The sequence below is a fragment of the Columba livia genome, chromosome Z (genome assembly GCF_036013475.1).
Source record: "Columba livia isolate bColLiv1 breed racing homer chromosome Z, bColLiv1.pat.W.v2, whole genome shotgun sequence".
Taxonomy (NCBI): Eukaryota; Metazoa; Chordata; class Aves; order Columbiformes; family Columbidae; genus Columba; species Columba livia.
In genome coordinates, this window is record NC_088642.1 from 1,886,681 (window position 1) to 1,910,620 (window position 23,940).

The following is a 23,940-nucleotide window of genomic DNA, read 5'->3' on the forward strand; positions in this document are numbered from 1 at the left end:
CCTCCAAATTCACAGAATCTCAGAATCCCAGAGTGTCAGGGGTTGAAGGGCCCTGGCAAGCTCATGCAGTGCAATCCCCCCATGGAGCAGGAACACCCAGATGAGGTTACACAGGAAGGTGTCCAGGCGGGTTGGAATGTCTGCACAGAAGGAGACTCCACAACCCCCTGGGCAGCCTGGGCCAGGCTCTGCCACCCTCACCAGGAACAAGTTGCTTCTCAAATTTAAGTGGAACCTTTTGTGTTCCAGTTTGCACCCATTACCCCTTGTCCTGTCACTGGTTGTCACCGAGAAGAGCCTGGCTCCATCCTCCTGACACTCCCCCTTTAGATATCTGTAAACATGAATGAGTCCCCCCTCAGTGTCCTCTTGTCCAGCTCCAGAGCCCCAGCTCCCTCAGCCTTTCCTCACACGGGAGATGCTCCACTCCCTCCAGCATCTTGGTGGCTGCGCTGGACTCTCTCCAGCAGTTCCCTGTCCTGCTGGAACTGAGGGGCCACAGCTGGACACAAGATTCCAGGTGTGGTCTCCCCAGGGCAGAGCAGAGGGGCAGGAGAACCTCTCGGACCTACTGACCACCCCCTTCTAACCCACCCCAGGTACCATTGGCTTCCTGGCCACAAGGGCCCAGTGCTGGCTCATGGTCACCCTGCTGTCCCCAGCACCCCCAGGTCCCTTTCCCCTACGCTGCTCTCTAATAGGTCATTCCCCAACTTACACTGAACCTGGGGTTGTTCTGCCCAGATTCAAGACTCTACACTTGCCCTTGTTCTATTTCATTACATTTTCCCGCCCAACTCTCCAGCCTGTCCAGGTCTCTGATGGCAGCACAGCCTCTGGCGTGTCACCACTCCTCCCAGCTTGGTGTCACCAGCAAACTTGCTGACAGTCACTCTATTCCCTCGGCCAAATCACTGATGAATATCTTGAACAATCCCGGCCCCAGCACTGCCCCTGAGGCACTGCACTAGATCCAGGCCTCAACTGGACTCTGCCCATTGACCACGACTCTCTGGCTTCTTCCCTTCAGCCAGGTCACACTCCACCTCACTCCCCGCTCATCCAGACCGCACTCCCTCAGTTCAGCTTTTTGAGCTAAACTTTAAGTAGGGGAGAGGAAAATCCCTAATCTCAAAAATATATTCCAAAATATATTGGAAAGGGAGTGATTTTAGAAGAGCAGGAGCTGCGAGTGTTGGAATGATGGAGGAGAACATGAGTGGTGACGCTGGAGATGCCAACTGGGTATTCGAAATGTGTCTGGTGCTGTAGGGCCCGTATTAATTGAAATCCTGACACGACACATTTTTATAGCAAAATTTAATATTCACCTTTCCTTAAACACGTTATTTTGCACACGTATCCCTCCCAAATTTGTTCCTCGTTCCGCTTCTCCCCCCACTTTGGTGTCTCGGGTGATGATGGGGAGCGATGGACCAAAACCCCTTGTCCCTGTGTGGTTGGACTTAGTCTGAGCTTCTTCATTTGGTTTGTCCCAGGTGGAATATCAAAGCGAGGGATTCCTGGAAAAAAACAGGGACACGGTGTATGAGGAACAGATCAACATCCTCAAAGCCAGCAAGGTAAACCCAGCGAATCGGGAGATAATCGAGTTAAAATAAAGAACATAAAACACTGGAAGTCTGGCATGAGCTCAGAAACATTCCAGCTTCTGCTAGAGCTATTTTACACCATTTCCAATCCATAATCTTAACAAATTAACACATATTGGCGATGGCTCTTGCTCCTGTATTACCCGATTTTGCGCCGTGTACCTTTTCTCTCCCAAATATTGTAAAAACAACTTGCTGCTCGAGAGCTTTTTGGGGAATCCTTGGAATCGGGCGTTAGGTCTTGTGGTGGCTCCATAGGTGACACCAAAATGTGACCTAGATGAGCAAAAACTTGGGAGTTGATGTTGTTTGAATCAAGAGAAGCAATTTGAACGCCGATTGAAAGCGTACGGGTGCGCTGTTAAATACTATTTCCCAGTTTCTATAATGATTATTACGATTAATGCGCCAGTGGTTTTGACTTTGCCGATTGGGCAGGAGGAGTCTGTCCTTCCCTCTTATCCATAAAATAGATCCAGGGCTGCTACGTGGTCCCGTTTTTTCTAGGTTTGATGAACTAGAAAACACAACGACGAACGGTCCTGCTGAGGTGGTTACGTAGGCAACTCTTCTTGCTTTCGCTTTATTGCCTTTTTGACCCTTTCTGCTTTAAAATGGGGAGGAAAAAGCCACCAGAGCAACGTGACTTGGGTGGGTTGGCTAAACAAAGAGCTGCTCAGGTGTTGGTTTTTGGTTTCAGTATCAAATGGTCGCTGACTTATTCCAAGATGAGAAGGACGCTGCACCCGCCACTTCCGTGGCAAAGGGAACAGCCAAAATCAGCGTCCGTTCGGCCAGACCCGCGATCAAAGCTGCCAACAAGGAGCACAAGAAAACGGTGGGACACCAGGTAACGTACGATATGAGCGGATTGGTTGGGGAATGGGACAGGTAAATCCAGATGTTTTTACAGTTCAGATCTCGTTTCTTCAGCTTGAAGCACAGGTTGGGGGGTAAAAGTGAAGGAGACCTTCCCATGACCTTTGTTGAGGATGGGAAGACTTTGGTCATTGCATTTCAAGCCTCAACTGATGAGATCCCTGAGCAAACACTTATTGCTCTTGTACCGTATTGACCTGGAAGCCCTGAACCCACCAGTGTCTTCTCTGAATGGCTCCCACAAGTAACAACCGATAGGATGAGAGGAAACGGCCTCAAGTTGCGCCAGGAGAGGTTGAGGTTGGATCTTGGGAACCCCACCATCCCTGGAGGGGTTGGAAATACACACAGATGAGGTTCTCATGGACATGGGGTAGTGCCAGGGGTGGGTTAATGGTTGGACTCCATGATCTTGAGGGTCTTTTCCAACCAAAACGATTTGTTGATCGATGTGCTGGGCTGACACCGCAGGCGGCTTCTTGCCCTTCCTGCCAACTTGGGGTGCGTTGACCCATCACCTCCATCTCTCCTTTTGTCTTTCAGTTCCGCAACTCGTTGCATTTGCTCATGGAGACTCTGAACGCCACCACCCCGCACTACGTGCGCTGCATCAAGCCCAACGACGAGAAGCTCCCGTTTAAGTAAGTGGAATTTCGGCTGACTAAATGTGTTCAGCGTTACAGCCAGAGCGTGCTTTGGACTTTTCCTCTTGCTCCAAGACATTGTGATGCCGTTTCCGTAACCGGAAGGTTCCTCGTAGTTTGCTGGAGTTGCTTCTCTTGGGTTTAATAATGCGGTTTTTGTGTCCGTGAAATGAAGATTAACGCAGGTCATAGTAATTCATAGATGCTCTGCTAATACTGAGCATCCTTACTTTGTGCGGTTTCATCTTAGAGTTGCTTTGATTTAAATGGTTTATAGCGCAGTGAAAAGTAGCAGAGAAGGAAATGAAAACCCAAAATGTCTTGGTGCTTCCAAAATAAATGTGGGAAAAGTAAAGACGTGACTTGTATCGACTTTCCAGGTTTCCAGGTGAGCGAATGGCTGAAGGAAAAAGCCAATTTGGATCTTCCTCTAGTTAAACGGCGTATCGTAGGCTTTGAACTGTAGGTGTTACCCTTGTTTAGCCTCTTAGACAAGGTATTTTTATCCAATTTTGTTCCTTTTAAGTTCAGAAATGCTTAGCTCTTAATATGCCTTCAACATGACAATTCAATTCTTCACGTGATGCTCAAATCTTAGTGAATATCGTTTTCTAAACATACGCACCCCTGCTTGTCAAGGTGCAGTAATTAGCTAAACGAACTCATTTGTACTTCTGGGTAGCACATACCAGGAGGATAATTGTGCTTGTGTCACAGTCTGAGTGACGCTTCCCATCTGGCGATCGTCAGAGTTGTTAATAACTCCGGATTTTGGGAAACCAGAATAGGCACAGGAATGATGTGGGTGTAGGATGTTGGACTAGAGACTTTCCAAGGTTTCTTGCTCCCTGAATTACTCTCATTCCTGCTTTCCATCTTGGTGCAAATGTAAGGACTTTTTCTTTAGAAGGTGAGGAACGTCAGAACTTCCAGCCTGGAGGAAACGTTGGCACCACACCATTAAATTTGCTGCATCTGAACTTGATCCCTGATGGAGAAGACTTCAAAGAGAGAGGAATGCCCGACTTCTGCTTATACCTTTGGCAATTTTCCTCCCAAATGCTGTTTCAGGCAGGGTTTGTGATCTCTTACTTGCATTTCCAGGCAAAAAACAACCTACTAGGTGCTTCTGCCTGCATATTTATCCCACTTTTAAGCTCGTTATTTCAGCCGCAACCCATAGCTGGAATTATTGCCGGAGACAGTCCTGGCTTTCCAGTTGCAGAAAGTTCCCCTCGTGTACAACGTACGTTGCCCTGGGATCTTTCAGGACTGAAGCTTCCCCTTCCTTTTGTTGTGGAAATCTAACACAGCTACGGACATCGCTACCTGAAAGGAGGTCGTAGCATGGAGGGTGTTGGTCTCTTCCCCCCAGTAGCAAGTGACAGGACAAGAGGAAACGGCCTCAAGTTGCGCCAGAGGAGGTTGAGGTTGGATCTGGGGAACAATTTCTTCCCCAAAGGGCTGTGGGGCATTGGAACAGGCTGCCCAGGGCAGTGGTGGCGTCACCATCCCTGGAGGGGTTGAAAAGGTGTTTAGATGAGGTTCTTAGCGACGTGGTTTAGTGCCGGAATTAGGTTATGGTTGGACTCGATGATCCTGAGGGTCTCTTCCAACCGGAATGATTTTATGATTCTGTGATCTACGGATATCAACGTTGATGGACTTCAGGATCTACGGACGCCAATGTTAACAGACCTCAGGATCTACAGACATCAACGCTGACGGACTTCAAGATCTATGGACATCAACGTTAACGGACTTCAGGATCTGCAGACGCCAGTGTTAATGGACTTCAAGATCTATGGACATCAGCATTGACGGACTTCAGGATCTACAGATGCCAGCGTTAGTGGCCTTCAAGATCTACGGACATCAACGTTAGTGGCCTTCAAGATCTACGGACATCAGCGTTAGTGGCCTTCAGGATCTACGGACATCAGCGTTAGTGGCCTTCAGGATCTACGGACATCAGCGTTAGTGGCCTTCAAGACCTACGGACATCAACGTTAGTGGCCTTCAAGACCTACGGACATCAGCGTTAGTGGCCTTCAGGATCTACGGACATCAGCGTTAGTGGCCTTCAGGATCTACGGACATCAGCGTTAGTGGCCTTCAGGATCTACGGACATCAGCGTTAGTGGCCTTCAGGATCTACGGACATCAGCGTTAGTGGCCTTCAGGATCTACGGACATCAGCGTTAGTGGCCTTCAGGATCTACGGACATCAGCGTTAGTGGCCTTCAGGATCTACGGACATCAACGTTAGTGGCCTTCAGGATCTACGGACATCAACGTTAGTGGCCTTCAGGATCTACGGACATCAGCGTTAGTGGCCTTCAAGATCTACGGACATCAACGTTAGTGGCCTTCAGGATCTACGGACATCAGCGTTAGTGGCCTTCAGGATCTACGGACATCAGCGTTAGTGGCCTTCAAGATCTACGGACATCAGCGTTAGTGGCCTTCAGGATCTACGGACATCAGCGTTAGTGGCCTTCAGGATCTACGGACATCACCATTGACGCACTCCTAGGATCTACGGACATCAACCTTGATGGACATCAACATCTTTTGAGTCCGAGCTTCATCCAGCAGCCTTGTCCATTGTCCAATGTCTTATGCTGGAGAGCTGGGACCTCTTTGTGCATTTGGTGTTGGGGTGGAAGGAGGTAAAAGTGACGGGAGATGCTGCTACTTGTGCTCTGGGCAAAGAGAAATTGATCCAAAAGTGGGATCATGCCAGGACGCCAACAACTATGTTCTTGCGGATGCTTTAGGTGATGATGTGGGTTCCTCCTCGCTGTGTTAATCTCTATCTTAAATCTAATCGCAGGTTCGATCCCAAGAGAGCGGTTCAGCAGCTGAGAGCTTGTGGAGTACTGGAGACCATCCGCATCAGTGCCGCCGGCTTCCCCTCCAGGTACCGTGTTGCGAATTTGCCGTGGCCTTAGATATATATGTTAGAAAAGATAATATAGATATATCATTTAGTATTTTGCCACCCCCACGTTCGCTCCTGGCCTCCTCAAATTTAAGAGCTTCGTTATCAAGATAACGAAAGCCGCTGGAGGGCGCGTTGTGTCACGTCCGGCGTTTCAGCTGCTGCTTTTCAGTTCATTTCCCCAGAAGGAATTTAATGTGGTGAAATCCCTGAAAACGCTGGTACGTGGCAGATAAATGAACCCAGTTTCGCTCCCAGATGGAGGTGAACAGACAGTAACAAAATAGCATCTCTATATCCAGCTTGTTTCATCGCTCAAGCTCCCCATCCATCGCTTTCCATTGTTATTTGGCTTCTAACACCTGCTACAATAGTCATTTCAGCCCCAAAAAATTCATTACGCTTGCAGAGAAGGAAAATAATGGTTGGAAATTATCATCGCGGGCTTTAGCGCCGCACGTGCAAAGCGTACGAGGCTTCAAGCCCTTCCATATTAAAACAGGAAAGGTTGTGGGCGGCGTGGCTAATTGCGATACAAAATTCCAAAGAGGTGTTTTAAGGCCAGAAAACAATCTATAAATAAGCCCTGAAAATGACAAGGGCAAATAATTGGAAAAATGCATCGAATGTGTTTTAGCGCCAAGCAGCTTTGTGTTAATATCAGCACGGCCATCGGGCTTTTTGTAGGAGCAAAGGGGTTATAAATACACTCAGTGAAGAGTCGTGATGCTGAACGCCGTGAGTTTTGGGGTTTTTAGCGCAGAAATGTGCTGCTTATCGGTTCATCTTATCTCCCGCAAGGCTGCAAAGAGCTTCGGAGAAAACCAAGACTAATATATTCATCAATGATTTGGATGAGGGAATAGAGTGACTGTCAGCAAGTTTGCTGGTGACACCAAGCTGGGAGGAGTGGTGACACGCCAGAGGCTGTGCTGCCATCAGAGACCTGGACAGGCTGGAGAGTTGGGCGGGAAAATGTAATGAAATAGAACAAGGGCAAGTGTAGAGGCTTGAATCTGGGCAGGAACAACCCCAGGTTCAGTGTAAGTTGGGGAATGAGCTATTAGAGAGCAGCGTAGGGGAAAGGGACCTGGGGGTGCTGGGGACAGCAGGGTGACCATGAGCCAGCACTGGGCCCTTGTGGCCAGGAAGCCAATGGTACCTGGGGTGGGTTAGAAGGGGGTGGTCAGTAGGTCAGAGAGGTTCTCCTGCCCCTCTGCTCTGCCCTGGGGAGACCACACCTGGAATATTGTGTCCAGCTGTGGCCCCTCAGTTCCAGCAGGACAGGGAACTGCTGGAGAGAGTCCAGCGCAGCCACCAAGATGCTGAAGGGAGTGGAGCATCTCCCGTGTGAGGAAAGGCTGAGGGAGCTGGGGCTCTGGAGCTGGACAAGAGGACACTGAGGGGGGACTCATTCATGTTTACAGATATCTAAAGGGGGAGTGTCAGGAGGATGGAGCCAGGCTCTTCTGGGTGACAACCAGTGACAGGACAAGGGGCAATGGGTTCAAACTGGAACACAGGAGGTTCCACTTAAATTTGAGAAGAAACTGCCTTTATTTTCTCATTTCCGTGGTTCTCTGTGTGAGTAAATTGAAAATAGATCATTTAATTTGAAACATTACGCAGCAATTAAGAAACAGATTTATTAGCATGTGTATAAGTGACTGCAATGAATGGACCATCTGAAATGTGTAGATAGTAAATTTATCATTGATGTCTCCGTTATAAAGCACGGAGGATGTTATAAAACCATTCGTCTCTGTAGAAACCGGCCACGTAACGATGAGTCTGTAGCAGATTAATTAGCGCAGATCTCCGTTAAAGGAATTTCACGCCAAATCTTGGCTTAAATATTTCATACACCTGTCCCCCAAACAGGCTTTGGCTGCTATAGAAAGATCCATATAGTCCAGCTCTTTACTGCTTAAAATATTGATCCTTTCAGGGGTTGATACCACTTGGAGTTTTGTGTAAAGCATCCAAATCTTGGGTTTTAAACCACAAATAGAAGGTTTAATTTCTGGGGTGTCTTGTGGCTTCTTCCCTCCATCTAATACTTGTAGATGACAAATTGGGGGGTTGACCAAGTCACGAAGCTCTTGAGCATCTTAGGCTCAAGCCTAAGAAGGGTTTTTGCCACAGATCCAAGTTGGTTTTCTTTGTCCTTCCGTTCCTTTTGTTGCCTTTAGTGACCTGCACTGATTTCAGACTAAAATTTCCATGCTTGAGGTCGGTTGTGCTCGATCTCAGCTTTCCAATTTCATTTAATACCCATCAACAAGTTGAACTGAGGTATCATCTTTAATTGCTCCTTTCTCTTGGGGGGGATCTTATAACGGCGTCTCCAAACCCCCCCGACGCAGCTAATTAAATGAAACCGGTGAAACTCCTGATGAACCAGCTGAGCCCCATCCTTGCAGAGCTTTTATCTTGATATTCCAGGGATGATAATCCAAGTGGTTGTGATCTCAGGGCTGTCACCTCCTATTAAATCACCGCGAGCGGCCGCGGCAAAACTATGTCGTGCCGTTAAAGATGGGCTGGAATGGAAACGAGCGGAAAACTCACCGTGTAAAGCGAGAGCAAGGGGCTGGGAAGAAAGATCCTTGATGCGGTGATTTATGATTGATTTTGAAGGCACTTCTGCAGGTATCTGGTTCTTCGTCTGGGGGATCTCCCCAGGAAAATGATGGATTTGGGTGTTTTCCACCCAGCTCTTGCTCACACGTTGCCTCATCCCCATCCGCTCTTTGTCAGAGGAGCCCATGGGATAATTTCTTCCTCCAAAAAGCTGCGGTTAATTAATATCAACCCCTAAACGGACTCTGGGAATGTTCTCACCTTCTCTTTTCTCCTCTCCAAGCAATCCCTGACTTAAATAGGACCCGAACCCGGCGGGAGGTCCCAAGCGCCGCTGGCTCCGTCGTTCTGTCGCTTTTGATTTAGAGCCGTGCGAAGCCTCAAACACGCTTCAAATGGCAACGGGTTTTCTCCGTGCAAAGGAAAGGATCAAAGCGCAAGACGGGAAACGTAATATGAAAATGGAGGCGTTGAGAAAGCAAGTTTAAGCTTAAGCCCGACATAACACGAACCTGTTGTTTTGTGTGATCTTTGCGTTCGCTTTTCACAGAATCCCAGAATGTCAGGGGTTGGAAGGGCCCTGGCAAGCTCACCCAGTGCAATCCCCCCATGGAGCAGGAACACCCAGATGAGGTTACACAGGAAGGTGTCCAGGCGGGTTGGAATGTCTGCACAGAAGGAGACTCCACAACCCCCTGGGCAGCCTGGGCCAGGCTCTGCCACCCTCACCAGGAACAAGTTTCTTCTCAAATTTAAGTGGAACCTCTTGTGTTCCAGTTTGCACCCATTACCCCTTGTCCTGTCACTGGTTGTCACCCAGAAGAGCCTGGCTCCATCCTCCTGACACTCCCCCTTTAGATATCTGTAAACATGAATGAGTCCCCCCTCAGTGTCCTCTTGTCCAGCTCCAGAGCCCCAGCTCCCTCAGCCTTTCCTCACACGGGAGATGCTCCACTCCCTCCAGCATCTTGGTGGCTGCGCTGGACTCTCTCCAGCAGTTCCCTGTCCTGCTGGAACTGAGGGGCCACAGCTGGACACAAGATTCCAGGTGTGGTCTCCCCAGGGCAGAGCAGAGGGGCAGGAGAACCTCTCGGACCTACTGACCACCCCCTTCTAACCCACCCCAGGTACCATTGGCTTCCTGGCCACAAGGGCCCAGTGCTGGCTCATGGTCACCCTGCTGTCCCCAGCACCCCCAGGTCCCTTTCCCCTACGCTGCTCTCTAATAGGTCATTCCCCAACTTACACTGAACCTGGGGTTGTTCTGCCCAGATTCAAGACTCTACACTTGCCCTTGTTCTATTTCATTACATTTTCCCGCCCAACTCTCCAGCCTGTCCAGGTCTCTGATGGCAGCACAGCCTCTGGCGTGTCACCACTCCTCCCAGCTTGGTGTCACCAGCAAACTTGCTGACAGTCACTCTATTCCCTCGGCCAAATCACTGATGAATATCTTGAACAATCCCGGCCCCAGCACTGCCCCTGAGGCACTGCACTAGATCCAGGCCTCAACTGGACTCTGCCCACTGACCACGACTCTCTGGCTTCTTCCCTTCAGCCAGTCTGCAGTGCTGTACCTCACTCCAGAGCAAGCTCCGCATAGCACGTATCTTATTTTTTTATTAGTGATAATCTGATATTTTTGGTCATTTAAGCGTGGGAGTAGCATTGGCTGTCCAGCCCCACGACAAACTTGTGTAGATAGGGATTAAAATTCACTATTATTTGAAGCGATGCAAAACTTGCGCGTTTTGAAATAAGTGTTATATTGCTGATATACCCACCTCATCGATGACTCCAAATGCTTTATTTTAAAGAAATACCACCCAGCGCGCAGGTTAATCCTCTGTATGCTTCACTTTCAGGTGGTCCTACCACGACTTCTTCAATAGGTATCGCGTTCTGATGAAGAAGAGAGACCTCTCGAAGAATGACAAGAAGCAGATCTGCCAGACCCTGTTGGAAGATCTCATTCAGGTGAGCCGGGACCAAACCTTTGGCGACGGTTTTTGAAAGCGCGGAAGCTCGTGGCTTTGATACAAATCAAATTGCTACTTCGCCCACTGCTCGTTCAGAAGCTTATTAGAGTTTATTTCCCAAATGAGATAACGAGAACAAACGTGATGCGGAATCTCTCGATTGCTCAACGTGCTGTTTTAATACTGGTCAAGTCGAGGGGTTTTTATCACTGATTATACGTGAAAAATGGGTTATATCCTAAAAACTCATCCCCCCAACCCCTCCTGGGTTGTGGTTGGAGTGTATTTGAGAGGTCAAGCTTTGCGTGCTGTGTACAACACCATGAACCTTAATCAAAGTCAATTCTTTCACACCATCATTAAATATCTCATTGCACAAATGAGAATAACACGATAATTTCCGTATCGTGACGTATGGGAGACTTTTAATGGCCACTAATATGTAGAATTTTCCCCTTATGTATAAGCAAATAAGCATTGTCGCACCTCTTACCAAAACCGTAGACTTGTGTGCGTTATTTTTAAGTTACACGGCGTGCACGCAAATGTTTCTTCCTGGCTATTGCAGAGCCCAGAACTTGCACATCATCTTAAGCCAGGCTTTAATTTTTGATCCTTGTTTTCCTTGTAGGATTTTGAGGAATTGGGTTATTTACTCAATTGGGTTTTTTACTCCTTAAGTACTGAGCGTTTGTCTCGGCTGCAGAGCCGTTTGTGGTGTGGTATAGTATGGTAGTCTAATAATATTATCATCATGCAATTAACGTGAGCTGATAAACTTGACCCAAAGCGGGGTTTTGATCTGTAGCTACTGAGCAGCATAGACTGAAACAAACCAAAATTATGTTCACCTTAATTAAATGTAGTTTCCTTTATGCTTTTGAAAAGGATCCAGACAAGTTCCAGTTTGGACGTACCAAGATCTTTTTCCGTGCAGGCCAAGTGGCATATCTGGAGAAACTGCGGGCAGATAAGTTCAGAGCTGCCACAATCATGATTCAGAAGACGGTTCGGGGTTGGCTGCAGAGGCTCAAGTACAAAAGGCTGCGCCGAGCCGCCGTCGTCATCCAACGCTACGCGCGTGGGCACCGGGCGCGGAGGTGGGTCCTGTTCTCCGTCTGTTCCGTCTCGTAGGCCTTCAACTTCACGTTGTAAGATCATTTTGGTTGGAAAAGACCTTGGAGGTCAGCGAGTCCAGGAAAAGACCTTGGAGGTCAAGTCCAACCATTCTTGGACTTGGCTCAATGCTGCCAAGTCCAACTCTAAACCTAAGAACCTCATCTCTGCCTAAACTCGGGGGTTTCATAGCAGCAAGACCTGTTTTGTGCACTATGGTGCTAAAGTCAAGACTTATTTCCCAGCCCCTCTCCCCAGCCTTTTATTCGGGAGCAAGAGAACAAAGTTCTTTGTCTCAAACTGATTGTATATCTACATGGGTTTAATTCTTAGGTTCAGGGTTAGAGCGTAGGCAGTTAGGCTGCAATCAGATGCCTGAAGTATATATAAATTTAGGTGAAAATGCTTCACATAACTACTGTTTTACTGGCAAAAGGCGCTTGGATCGGCTTTGCAAGTCGCTACGCGCTCCTTTTCTGCAGAGCGCAGGTTTGTGCCTCCGTGGTATCCAAGGGGAGCTCTCAACATTGATTTACTGTATCCTTTGTAATGAGAAAAATCACTCCAAACGACCGGCAACGGCGCTATTTACGGTACAGAATAATAGAGCGTGAAGTTTAACTCTCTGTATGCAGTTCGCCTCTTTTTGGGGGATGGGTGTTGTCTGAATAACTGATTTCTCCTCCTTTTTTTGGGAACGGACCATCCCTTGTCCTCTTTAATAAGCTCTGGCTCAATGGGTCCTAATGAGAAATCATTGGCCTTGACGAAGAGAATATATAAGCCAATCCAATATGGCTTTTGATACGCTTTTCACATAATAAAGTAGTAGATCAAATATCTATATAATACCTCATGCTGAGAGCAATAAACGGATCATAAATGCAGCAAAACAAGCTCGTTATCCAATTAAATGGAGCTTTTACAGGCGTTCATTAACCTGCGGAACAGCAAATTGAACACGACGTCAGTCGGAGAGCGGGAGCGACGTGGCACCGAGTTGCCCGCATCCCTCGTTTCTTCACCGTGAACCGCGAGCGTTGCCAAACCAGCGCACGCCGGTTTAAACAACAAATCCATTTGCCGCCGTTGTCACCGAGTCGGTCGATACCCCGTTGGCTTTTTATAGTTGGGGAAGTGACGGAGCCAACGCGGGACGTTGATTGGCTCCAGTATGTAAAGCGAAGAGTTCAAACCAAGGGGAAAAGCTGGAAAAGATTTGTTTTTAATGCCGTTTAGGATTAACAAAGTGTTGCGTACGTGTTCTCGTTATTCTAACGAAGTCATGCTACCGGCTGCGCTTTTCTTAGCCGTACTGCTGGGATGGTCTTTCTTCAGTACCATCAAGCTACTTTTGGACAAAAGGTTTTTCTCTCTGTCCAGTTTTAAGCTTAATATGATTTTTTTTAAAAAGATGATGATTTTAGGGGTTTTTTAACCTTTTTTCCTGTGCTATTTAGACTTGCCGAGCACCTGAGGAGGACGAGAGCGGCCGTCGTCTTCCAGAAGCAGTTCCGAATGCTGCGCGTCCTCCGAGCTTTCCGAAGCGTCCGCAACGCGACCGTCACCATCCAGGCCTTCGCTCGGGGCATGTTTGTCAGGAGGATTTATCGCAGGGTACGTCTCCACGGGGTGTCTTGGCGTAAAAAGAGCATGGAAATGTCTTTATTGTGGTCGTTTTGACGTTTGCCGAAGCCGACTGGTGTTTCCGGAGAGCACGCGGTGATGGGGAGATGTTGCCATTTAAAGCCGTGCGAGCAAAAATGATCTTGGCAGGGGCAGCTCAATGAAATGAGTCATTCAGATGCCGTAAGGCATCGTGGTAAGCTGGAAATGTCGCTTGATCTAACCCAGACTCTGCAAAATACTCATTGGCAAAGTGATTTATTGAGCCGTGCTACAGGTGGGAAGACCCGTAGGGTTTGTTGTAGAAGGTGTCGAGTCATTTATCGCTATAAATCCATCCTTAATTAGTTCTTTCTGTGCTAAACCAAGAGCTGAAAGCAATGAAATAAAGGTTTGTGACAGTAGGTGATACGGTGAGTGCTTGAAAAAGCAAGAACAGCTTTGGGGAATCTTCTGTCTGCTCTTCAGGTCCAGCCTTACTTTAGTAGTCACCTAAATTTATGCTTAATTGGATGGTCATGGGGTAATTAAAGAAGTCAGAGGCACGATGAGCCCGTCCTGAGGGCAATCGAAGTTACGTGGTGACCCACTAGAGCTCAGGGATCCAACTGCATCCCAACTTCACACAACCCCTTTATTCCCAACTAAAATTTGCGAGTGCAAAGAAAACCCGAGGGCGAAAGAAGAGATTTGGAAGAGAAGCTGATACGGTGCCTTTTCCATCCCAAAATAATAACAGCAAAGCGTCTTGTAATCTGTCATTTATCTGCCTTATAATTTATCACGTTGAGGGGGCAGAACACACTAAAAAATTCATGTAAAAACCTGTTCTGGTGAGAAGCTGAAGGGGCAGCAAGTTTATTACTAAGTGTTGGTGTTAACGGCTGTTTTATTTTGCTACCGATGGATCTTGTGGATCTTTGTTCTATTTTGAGGGGGTCCATAAAGTCCCACTTGAGCACAAATGTCCCCATCGAGTCCTCACCAGCCAGGAATGGGGTTTGAGGCGCCTCTTCCAAACTATAAAAGGATGTAAAATACCAACCTCCATCTCCATCCATCACCTACCAGGACTCTCCTACTTGGAGAAGACCTCTTGAAGACACTTTTAGAAGTGTTGACGCAAAGTTGCAGCAAAACCGTGGCTACCGCTCCCTTTGCAGGTGAATTTCTCACTTAATTGTCGCATTTCTGCCCGTTTTATTTGTAATAGATCCTGGCGGAACACAAAGCCACGATCCTCCAGAAGTACGCCCGTGGCTGGTTGGCCCGGACTCGCTTCCGCCGGGTCAGAGGCGCCACCATCGTTCTGCAGTGCTACTACCGGCGCATGAAGGCCAGGCAGGAGCTGAAGGCGCTGAAGATCGAGGCCCGCTCAGCGCAGCACCTGAAGAAACTCAACATCGGGATGGAGAACAAGGTGGTCCAGCTTCAAAGGAAGATCGATGAGCAGGTATGTCTTGCGCTGGGACAAGTTGGGGTCCTCCTTCTGCTTCGTCTTTCTTCTGTTGCCCTTTCTGGGAAGGATTTGATCTCATGATGTTTGGAAGGATGTCGTGGTGGTGGCAACCATCTAAGGGTGGTCAAACACTTGTAAGGGTGGGACACCACCATGGTAGATGCGTGTAGATCTTGGGGCTCCACCTTGGTGTTGCTTTCTTCTGCTTTGCCTCTCTTCCATTGTCCTTTCTGGGAAGGATTTGATCTTCTCATGACGTTTGGAAGGATGTCGTGATGGGAGCCTTCTGCTGGTGGCCAAACACTCGTAAGGGTGGGTCATCACCATGGTAGATGCACTTGGATCTTGGGGCTCCACCTTCATGTGTTTCTGTGTTGCCTCTTTTCTCTTGTCCTTCCTTGGAAGGATTTGATCTCATGATGTTTGGAAGGATATCGTGGTTGGGGGAGCCTTCTACTGCTGTCCAAGCACTTGTAAGGGTTTGACACAACCATGGTAGATGCACTTGGATCTTGAGGTTCCACCTTTGTGTGTTTCTGCTTTGCCTCTTATCTTTTGTCCTTCCTTGGAAGGATTTGATCTCATGATGTTTGGGAGGATATCGTGGTGGTGGCAACCTTCTCCTGTTGGCCAAACACTTGTAAGGGTGGGACACCACCATGGTAGATGCGTGTAGATCTTGGGGCTCCAGCTTGGTGTGGTTCTGCTCCTGCTTTGCCTCTCTTCCGTTGTCCTTTTGGGGAAGGATTTAATCTTCTCATGACATTTAAAAGGATGTCATGGTGGTGGAAGCCTTCTGCTGGTGGCCAAACACTTGTAAGGGTGGGTCATCACCATGGTAGATGCACTTGGATCTTGGGGCTCCACCTTTATGTGTTTCCACTTTGCCTCTTTTCTCTTGTCCTTCATGGGAAGGATTTGATCTTCTCATGCTGTTTGGAAGGACGTCATGGTGGTGGGAGCCTTCTCCTGTTAGCCAGACACTTGTAAGGGTTGATCATCACCATGATAGATGCATTTGCACCTAGGGTCTCCAACTTGGTGTGGTTCTGCTTTGCCTCTTTTCTCTTGTCCTTCCTGGGAAGGATGTGCCACCACCATCACATCCTTCCAAACATCATGGCAAGATCAACCTTCTACTGGTGACCAAACACTCGTACGGGCGCAACAGCACCATGGAAGTGCAGATCCTCTTGGTCTTGGGTCTCCACCTTGGTGTCTGAAGATCTTTCTCACTAACGAGCTACAGAATAATCATTTGATGTAGAAGGATTTTCTCACCTACAAGTTACCTCCGTGTTGCTTCCAAGGATTTGAGGGATGAGTATAAACGCTGAGTACGACCCGATCTATAAACGTGACCTTTTAACAATGCCAATTAACTTGGGAAGGAAAAAATAAATGGCAGGTGAGCCGGAGAGCGGCACTCGGATCATTTTTTGCCTCGCTGTGGAAGAAAATGTTTCTATTTCTGCCGCTTCAGCTCACGCATGAATAGAGATGCAAATACTCCCTGTGCCCCTGAGGGAGAAAAGATCCTTCTCTGAAAACATTCAAACCTGGTATTTGCTCCAGCACCCGTAACGCGGCCTATTAATTCAGTTTCTAAATCAGGGGAGGGATTTTTTGCACAGAAACAGCCAAAGGTTTAATTTGCAGGTTATCAGGACGCTCATCTGCTCATTATCAGAAGTTTGTTAGCCACCCTGCTTGAGGATTTTGACGCTTTTTGCATTTATTGATATATTTTCTTCTCTTTTGGGGCTGCAGAACAAGGAATACAAACTTCTGAGCGAGCAGCTCTCCCTGCTCACGTCAACACACTCGTCCGAGGTGGAAAAACTGAAGAAGGAGCTGGTGCAATATGAGCGGAACCAGCGTGGTGACGACAACCAGCTCGCAAGCCTCCAGGGGGAGATGGAGCAGCTGCGGCTGGAGCTCCAAAAAGCCCACGGGGAGAGGAAGGTGGTGGAGGACACCTACGCCAAGGAGAAGGGTTTGCTGAGGAAGGTGTGGATTTGTCGTAGCTCGTGTTTTGTAGGTGCTTTTTGCAATCGTAGAATCATTTTGGTTGGAAAAGACCCTCAAGATGGAGTACAACTGTTCATCCACCCCTGGCACTGCCCCATGTGCCTGAGAACCTCATCTGTGTGTATTTCCAACCCCTCCAGGGATGGTGACTCCAGCACTGCCCTGGGCAGCCTGTTCCAATGCCCCACAGCCCTTTGGGGAAGAAATTGTTCCCCAGATCCAACCTCAACCTCCCCTGGCGCAACTTGAGGCCGTTTCTTTGTGTCCCTGTGTTCCCTCAGCTCCTGTTCTCCAGCTGAACCCCCAGGTCCCTCAGCTGCTCCATCACACTTGTGCTCCAGCCCCTCACCAGCTCCGTTCCCTTCTCTCCACTCGCTCCAGCACCTCAAGGCCTTTCTTGGGAGGTGATCCCGCCACCCCTCTGGCCGCCATTTTGAGCCCTGAGGTGATTCTGGTGCCGCCATTTTGAGCCCTGAGGTGATGCTGGTGCCGCCATTTTGAGCCCTGAGGTGATGCTGGTGCCGCCATTTTGAGCCCTGAGGTGATGCTGGTGCCGCCATTTTGAGCCCTGAGGTGATGCTGGTGCTGCCGTTTTGAGCCCTGAGGTGAGGGACCCAAAGCTCCCCCAGTGCCCCCCCTGCCATGAGCAGGGACATCTTCACCAGCTCAGGTTGCTCAGAGCCCCATCCAGCCTGGCCTGGGATGGCTCCAGGGATGGTTCATCCACCATATCTCTGGGCAACGTGTTCCAGGCTCTCACACCCTCAGGGCCAACAATTTCTTCCTTATTTCTAATGTAAATCTCCAATCTTTCAATTTAAAACCTTCACCACATGTCAAAAGTCACACTTCTGAGATCTCTGGATCTCTTGAGTTGATCCACTCCCACCATTGCACAACAAACTGGTCTAGTGGCAGAAAGAGACTTCAGAATGAATCTTTCTTTTTCCAAACAGCAAAACCAGATCTTTTATCTTGAATTTCTTTGCTGCTCAGGTTCATTTTGAATAAGCTTTGCCCCCATTCCCATAACCTGAGGTACGAGTTTGGTTTCCTGCTGTGAATTCTTGACTACTCACGTTAAATCCTCACCAGGCCTTTTAGTAGGAAAATCCTAAATACCATAATTCTTACAAGATTCAGGGAGGCCCAAAACCAAATCTCACGAGCAAGTGGTTCCGGTAGAACATGAAATAAGGCCTGAAATCACCACGAGCACTTGCTGCTCAACATCTTCCATTAATTGCTGTTAATTGCTGTATACACTCCAAAGGCCCTGCTGCACACTCTAGTAAAGGTTCTGCAGTAGCGTGAAGCATTTAAATGACTATAATCTCATGATATCAAGTTAAAAAAGCCGGAATTATTTAATATTAATTCTAGTATTCACTATATTCATCTTAAGTATGTAAGTTACTTGAAACAATCAGCAGATTGTCGATTTTTCATAGCGAATATCTGACTTGGAAGAAGAAAACGCGCTCCTGAAGCAGGAAAAAGAGGAGCTTAACAGCAGGATTCGGTGTCAATCTGAAGGTAAATATATATATATATTTATATACTTACAGCATTGGAATGCCTCTGCTAATTTTATTAATTAGTACTTGTTGCATGTTTTTACAAGAAGTTAATTTTGGAGATGAAGATCGTAACGTCTTTTAATTTCTTCTTCCTTATTTGAAAGATGAATTTGCCCAAAATACAGTTGAGGAAAATATCCAGATGAAAAAAGAGCTGGAAGAAGAAAGATCTCGATATCAGAACCTGGTCAAAGAATATTCGAGGCTGGAACAGAGATACGACAACTTGCGGGATGAAATGACAATGATGAAGGTAACGAAGTGAAGGTGAAGTGTAAGGTGACAATTGAACCTTTTGTATAAACCTTAGTGTATAAACACATACTTGCTCTCAGAAATGATACTTTGGGAGGAATCCTTCTTTAAACACTGAATATCTTGTATATCCGCGTCGTTCCTTGGCAGCAAACCCCGGGACACAGGAGAAACCCGTCCAACCAGAGCAGTTTGGAGTCCGATTCCAATTATCCGTCCATATCGACCTCGGAGATCGGGGACACTGAGGACGTCGTGCAGCAAGTGGAGGTACCACACGGGGAACCATAGAATTCATCCAATCATTGATCGTTTCGCTTGGAAAAGACCCTCAGGATCATAGAGTCCAACCGTTAACACTAAACCTCATCTCTGTGTATTTTCAACCCCTCCAGGGATGGTGATTCCACCACCGTTCCAATACCCGACAGCCCTTTGGGGAAGAAATGATTCCTAATATCCAATTTTTCCTCCCAGCGCATCTTTTTACGTCACTTTAATATTTCTGAACCGCACTGAGAGCAAATGAATCGGTATTGGCTCTTTCTAATGGAAAATATTCCAGGTTTCAAAACAATTAACATCTGATGCTGTGGGGGTTATAAAACTTGACTTTTTCTCCATTTTTTTCATAGAATCGTAGAATTTCTCTCATTTTTTTCCCCTCTCCAGGAGGTCGGGACGGACAAAGCAGCCATGGACATGACCCTTTTCCTAAAGCTCCAGAAACGGGTGAGGGAGCTCGAGCAGGAGAGGAAGAAGCTGCAAAACCAACTGGAGAAAAAGGAGCAAGAGAGCAAGAAATCCCAGGTAAAAGCCGACTTTTCATCCATCCTAATATTTCATGGCTTCCCTTGGTTGCCCGATGGCTTCTAAGCAATTCTAGCAATCCTACGTGTTGCCGGAACTCTGTTTAACGGCGATTAAAACCATTATTACGGTGGGGCCGACCGTCTCGTGCTGTGCGCCACTTCCCGGCTGCTTTTATATATGAATTAATATCTCTTGAATCCACGCAGGTCATCGAAACGAAGCCTGAAGTGGCTTCGGACCACGAGGATTCTGCATACAACAGTCTGAAGGTGAGTGAGGAGCCTCCTGCTTGGTGCCGTCACCTATGGCGTGGATCCGAAAGCCAAAAAAGGTGGAAATAACCCCAAACCTCCTATAATTTGATCCATCAGCACCTGGGCCGCGCTCACAGATGTTTCTCTTTGGGTCAATGTCTGTTCTGCTCTGGTAGAGTGATCATTGGATCATTTTGGTTGGGAGAGACGCTCAAGTTCATCAAGTCCAACCATTAACCCACCAGATGTCTCTAGATAGAAAATCAATCCATAAAATCCACCGAGAAAGGAGTAGAGAAATAATTCAAAGGTAAATTCGGAAAGGAATCCAGGGTGTTTTTGCAGCAAGATGTCCACGTGCTCATCTATTCCGCTCACACCTCCGCTGTGCTAAAACCTGCTATTGCTAATTTGGAAGGATATATAATTATCAACACTCGTTTCCTATGGAAACGAGGTTTCCACAGCTGTGCTGGCTACACACTGTGTAAATTATATAAATTGTCCCCAGCTATTTTTGGAATTATTACATTTCCAAAAAAAAAACAGATAAGAGGAAACAAAGGGTGAAAAGGTGCTAATGGTTGGACTTGATCTTGAGGGTCTTTTCGAGCAGCCATAGTGGGAGTTCGCACAGCCCTCACTCACCTAACGAGTCCTGTAAATCAGCGTCTTCCCACCTCATCTAATGAATTTAAAGATGAATTAAACATTGTGGGGTTTGCGGTGATTTCTTAATTGCAAAGGAATAAGGGATGGACAAGAAACCAACGTGGTCTACCTTGACTTGAGTGAGGCATTTGACACAGTGTCCCACAGCATCCTCAGCGCTGAACTGAGGGAGTGCGGTCTGGATGAGCGGGGAGCGAGGTGGAGTGTGACCTGGCTGAAGGGAAGAAGCCAGAGAGTCGTGGTCAATGGGCAGAGTCCAGTTGAGGCCTGGATCTAGTGCAGTGCCTCAGGGGCAGTGCTGGGGCCGGGATTGTTCAAGATATTCATCAATGACTTGGATGCAGGACTGTGCTGCCATCAGAGACCTGGACAGGCTGGAGCTGGGTGGGAAAAATTGAATGAAATAGAACAAGGGCAAGTGTAGAGTCTTGAATCTGGGCAGAACAACCCCAGGTTCCAGTGTAAGTTGGGGAATGAGCTATTAGAGAGCAGCGTAGGGGAAAGGGACCTGGGGGTGCTGGGGACAGCAGGGTGACCATGAGCCAGCACTGGGCCCTTGTGGCCAGGAAGCCAATGGTACCTGGGGTGGGTTAGAAGGGGGTGGTCAGTAGGTCCGAGAGGTTCTCCTGCCCCTCTGCTCTGCCCTGGGGAGACCACACCTGGAATCTTGTGTCCAGCTGTGGCCCCTCAGTTCCAGCAGGACAGGGAACTGCTGGAGAGAGTCCAGCGCAGCCACCAAGATGCTGGAGGGAGTGGAGCATCTCCCGTGTGAGGAAAGGCTGAGGGAGCTGGGGCTCTGGAGCTGGACAAGAGGACACTGAGGGGGGACTCATTCATGTTTACAGATATCTAAAGGGGGAGTGTCAGGAGGATGGAGCCAGGCTCTTCTGGGTGACAACCAGTGACAGGACAAGGGGCAATGGGGTCAAACTGGAACACAGGAGGTTCCACTTAAATGTGAGAAGCAACTTGTTCCTGGTGAGGGTGGCAGAGCCTGGCCCAGGCTGCCCAGGGAGTTGTGGAGTCTCCTTCTGTGCAGACATTCCAACCCGCCTGGACACCTTCCTGTGTAACCTCATCTGGGTGTTCCTGCTCCATGGGGGGATTGGACTCAATGATCTTTTGAGGTCCCTTCCAGTCCCTAACGTTCTGTGATTCTGTGTTTGGCTTTTCTACGGTGGCACTTTTGCGTTTGTTTTCCAGAGGCAAGAGCTGGAGTCGGAGAACAAGAAGCTGAAAAACGAATTAAATGAGCTGCGCAAGGTTATCGCGGAGCGAGCAACCCACAACAACTCGGCCAACGATGGCCAGGAGAGTTACAACCTCTTGCTGAACCAGCTGAAATCGGCCAATGAGGAGCTGGAGGTGCGGAAGGAAGAAGTGCTCATCCTAAGGACGCAGATTATGAAGGCGGCCCAGCAAAAAGAGACGGGGAAAAACACGGTAATTGAGCGGGTTATGTGGTTTCTTTGCCTTTTCCGGCGCTGAAAATGTGCCCGAGTGATGCCATTTCTGCTTCGGCCTTCGGGCGTCAAGATGCTTCAAGGAGGTTCTGTACGGTGGGTTAAGATACAGCCCGTGATGCGTGGCCGTCCAAGATGTTCCCCGTGATGTTTTTGTGACGACTGAATTATTCCGCAAAGAAACAGGATGGGGAAAAAGATCGTTTGGACCCGATTCTCCTCACTGGTGAAGCTGGAATATGTTCTTACATATTTTCCAGCCTGGCCCATCGCAGCCGAGGGCTTTTTTCTTTTGAGCTGGTTGCATTTGTATTGAAAAGTTTCCCTTGGGTTTTTTAATTCATCGCATTATCATTCCTGGAGGTTTCGGTGCGGTTTGTATTTCAAACCGCGCTCCCCCTGATCTCCCAGGTTCTCCGCATCCTCTTTCCATCTCCCAACTTCACGCCTGCAAATTCCCAGAAGCTCTTTAGCCCCGAGGAAACTCACGTTGAGGCCGGTCGTGACTTTTTGGGTCTTAAGAATTCTAAAAAGCAAGAGGGAGATGTGCAGGGTGTCATTTTACTACGTTTTGCATGTCGGCTTTAGGAGAACATCACCAGCAACGCCAGCTGGCCCAACAGCGACAAGCACATCGACCAGGAGGACGCGATCGAAGCTTATCAGGGGATGTGCGAGACAAACCGGTAAGCGTGGCCTAAGCTTCTTTCTCCAGCAGCATGAGGGTTTAGGCAAAATTTGGCTCTGGACTAAAATGAATGAAACTTGGAGAGTTATCAGCTTCTGGATTGTTTGCTGGACCTTGCGTAGCGAAGATTTAGGATAAAGGAGAAATGAGGTTTTGTGAATCGTGTCCATTCGACTCATTTTAGGCTTGTTTGAGGTCTACCCGCTATTGTAGGAAATTCTTTTGGCACATATTAATTAATCTAATTAGCTCGGATTTTTGGTAAAAATAGGAATATCTCTAGAATGATGCTAACTTGCCAGGAGGTTGGATTGGCTGATGAATTAATAAATTAAATTAAGAAAAAATTAATAAGGATTCTGCATCTTTTCCCCTTCTGCTGCAACTGACCTTTCGTCTTTCTCTGTCCTCTCGTTTCCTTTTCTCTGTCCTTTATTTCTAGCAAGACTGAGGACTGGGGGTATCTCAATGAAGATGGAGAGCTCGGCTTGGCTTATCAAGGTTTAAAGCAAGTTGCCAGGTCAAAACACTCTCTTTCTTTCTCTCCTACTGTTTCCTCTTCCACTTTGGTTTCTTTCTCTTCCTTTGCTGTTGGCCTCTTGTCCTCTTTGGGGCCTCTTGTCCTCTTTGGGGCCTCTTGTCCTCTTTGGGGCCTCTTGTCCTCTTTGGGGCCTCTTGTCCTCTTTGGGGCCTCTTGTCCTCTTTGGGGCCTCTTGTCCTCTTTGGGGCCTCTTGTCCTCTTTGGGGCCTCTTGTCCTCTTTGGGGCCTCTTGTCCTCTTTGGGGCCTCTTGTCCTCTTTGGGATCAGCCAAACTAAAGGAATCAAGATCCTCTAATTTTCAAACGAGCCGTCTTGATTCTAATTAGGCATTGCTAATGTTGGCCGTAGTCACTGATGACGGAGCTGTGTTTCAACCCAGGGTGACAGGACAAAATATTAGTGAAAAAATGGGAGAAAAGCTGCTTTTGGCGACTTCTGTCAGTTGTGTATCATGTTGTTGGTATTTGTATGGCACAGAATACAAGGAAACAAATCTTTTCAGAAGTCAGCAGCGATGTTTGAAAGGGGGCGAGCGAAACAAATCCCCATCAAGTTGAGCTTTTGAAAAACCCCCAGGTGTTGATCTGTGTTGCTTTTTTGCTTATGGGAAGAGTAAAGGAACTCAAATTTGTGAGTCTGAAGGCATATCAGGGCTAAGAGGGTTATTAGGGGCAGTCAGCATGGCTGCACCAAGGGGAAGTCGTGCTTGACCAACCTCATGGACTTTTATGAGGACATAACAAGATGGATGGTGGCAGAGTGGTGGACATGGTCAACCTTGACTTGAGTGAGGCATTTGG

The 23,940-nt window shown here is 47.8% G+C and overlaps 1 protein-coding gene across 1 annotated transcript in view; it reads left to right on the top strand.

Moving 5' to 3' along the window:
- Positions 1-23,940, top strand: part of LOC135577389 (unconventional myosin-Vb-like) — an 85,204-nt gene that overhangs the window by 51,189 nt on the left and 10,075 nt on the right. Inside the window, exons 14-30 of the mRNA XM_065046817.1 lie at positions 1,500-1,583; positions 2,314-2,463; positions 3,036-3,133; positions 5,973-6,059; positions 10,529-10,640; positions 11,531-11,742; positions 13,219-13,375; positions 14,598-14,837; positions 16,614-16,853; positions 18,326-18,410; positions 18,559-18,707; positions 18,860-18,979; positions 19,382-19,519; positions 19,729-19,791; positions 21,652-21,891; positions 22,500-22,597; positions 23,042-23,119. Coding sequence (XP_064902889.1) covers positions 1,500-1,583; positions 2,314-2,463; positions 3,036-3,133; positions 5,973-6,059; positions 10,529-10,640; positions 11,531-11,742; positions 13,219-13,375; positions 14,598-14,837; positions 16,614-16,853; positions 18,326-18,410; positions 18,559-18,707; positions 18,860-18,979; positions 19,382-19,519; positions 19,729-19,791; positions 21,652-21,891; positions 22,500-22,597; positions 23,042-23,119 — 2,351 coding nt within the window. The remainder of the gene's footprint in view (positions 1-1,499; positions 1,584-2,313; positions 2,464-3,035; positions 3,134-5,972; positions 6,060-10,528; positions 10,641-11,530; positions 11,743-13,218; positions 13,376-14,597; positions 14,838-16,613; positions 16,854-18,325; positions 18,411-18,558; positions 18,708-18,859; positions 18,980-19,381; positions 19,520-19,728; positions 19,792-21,651; positions 21,892-22,499; positions 22,598-23,041; positions 23,120-23,940) is intronic.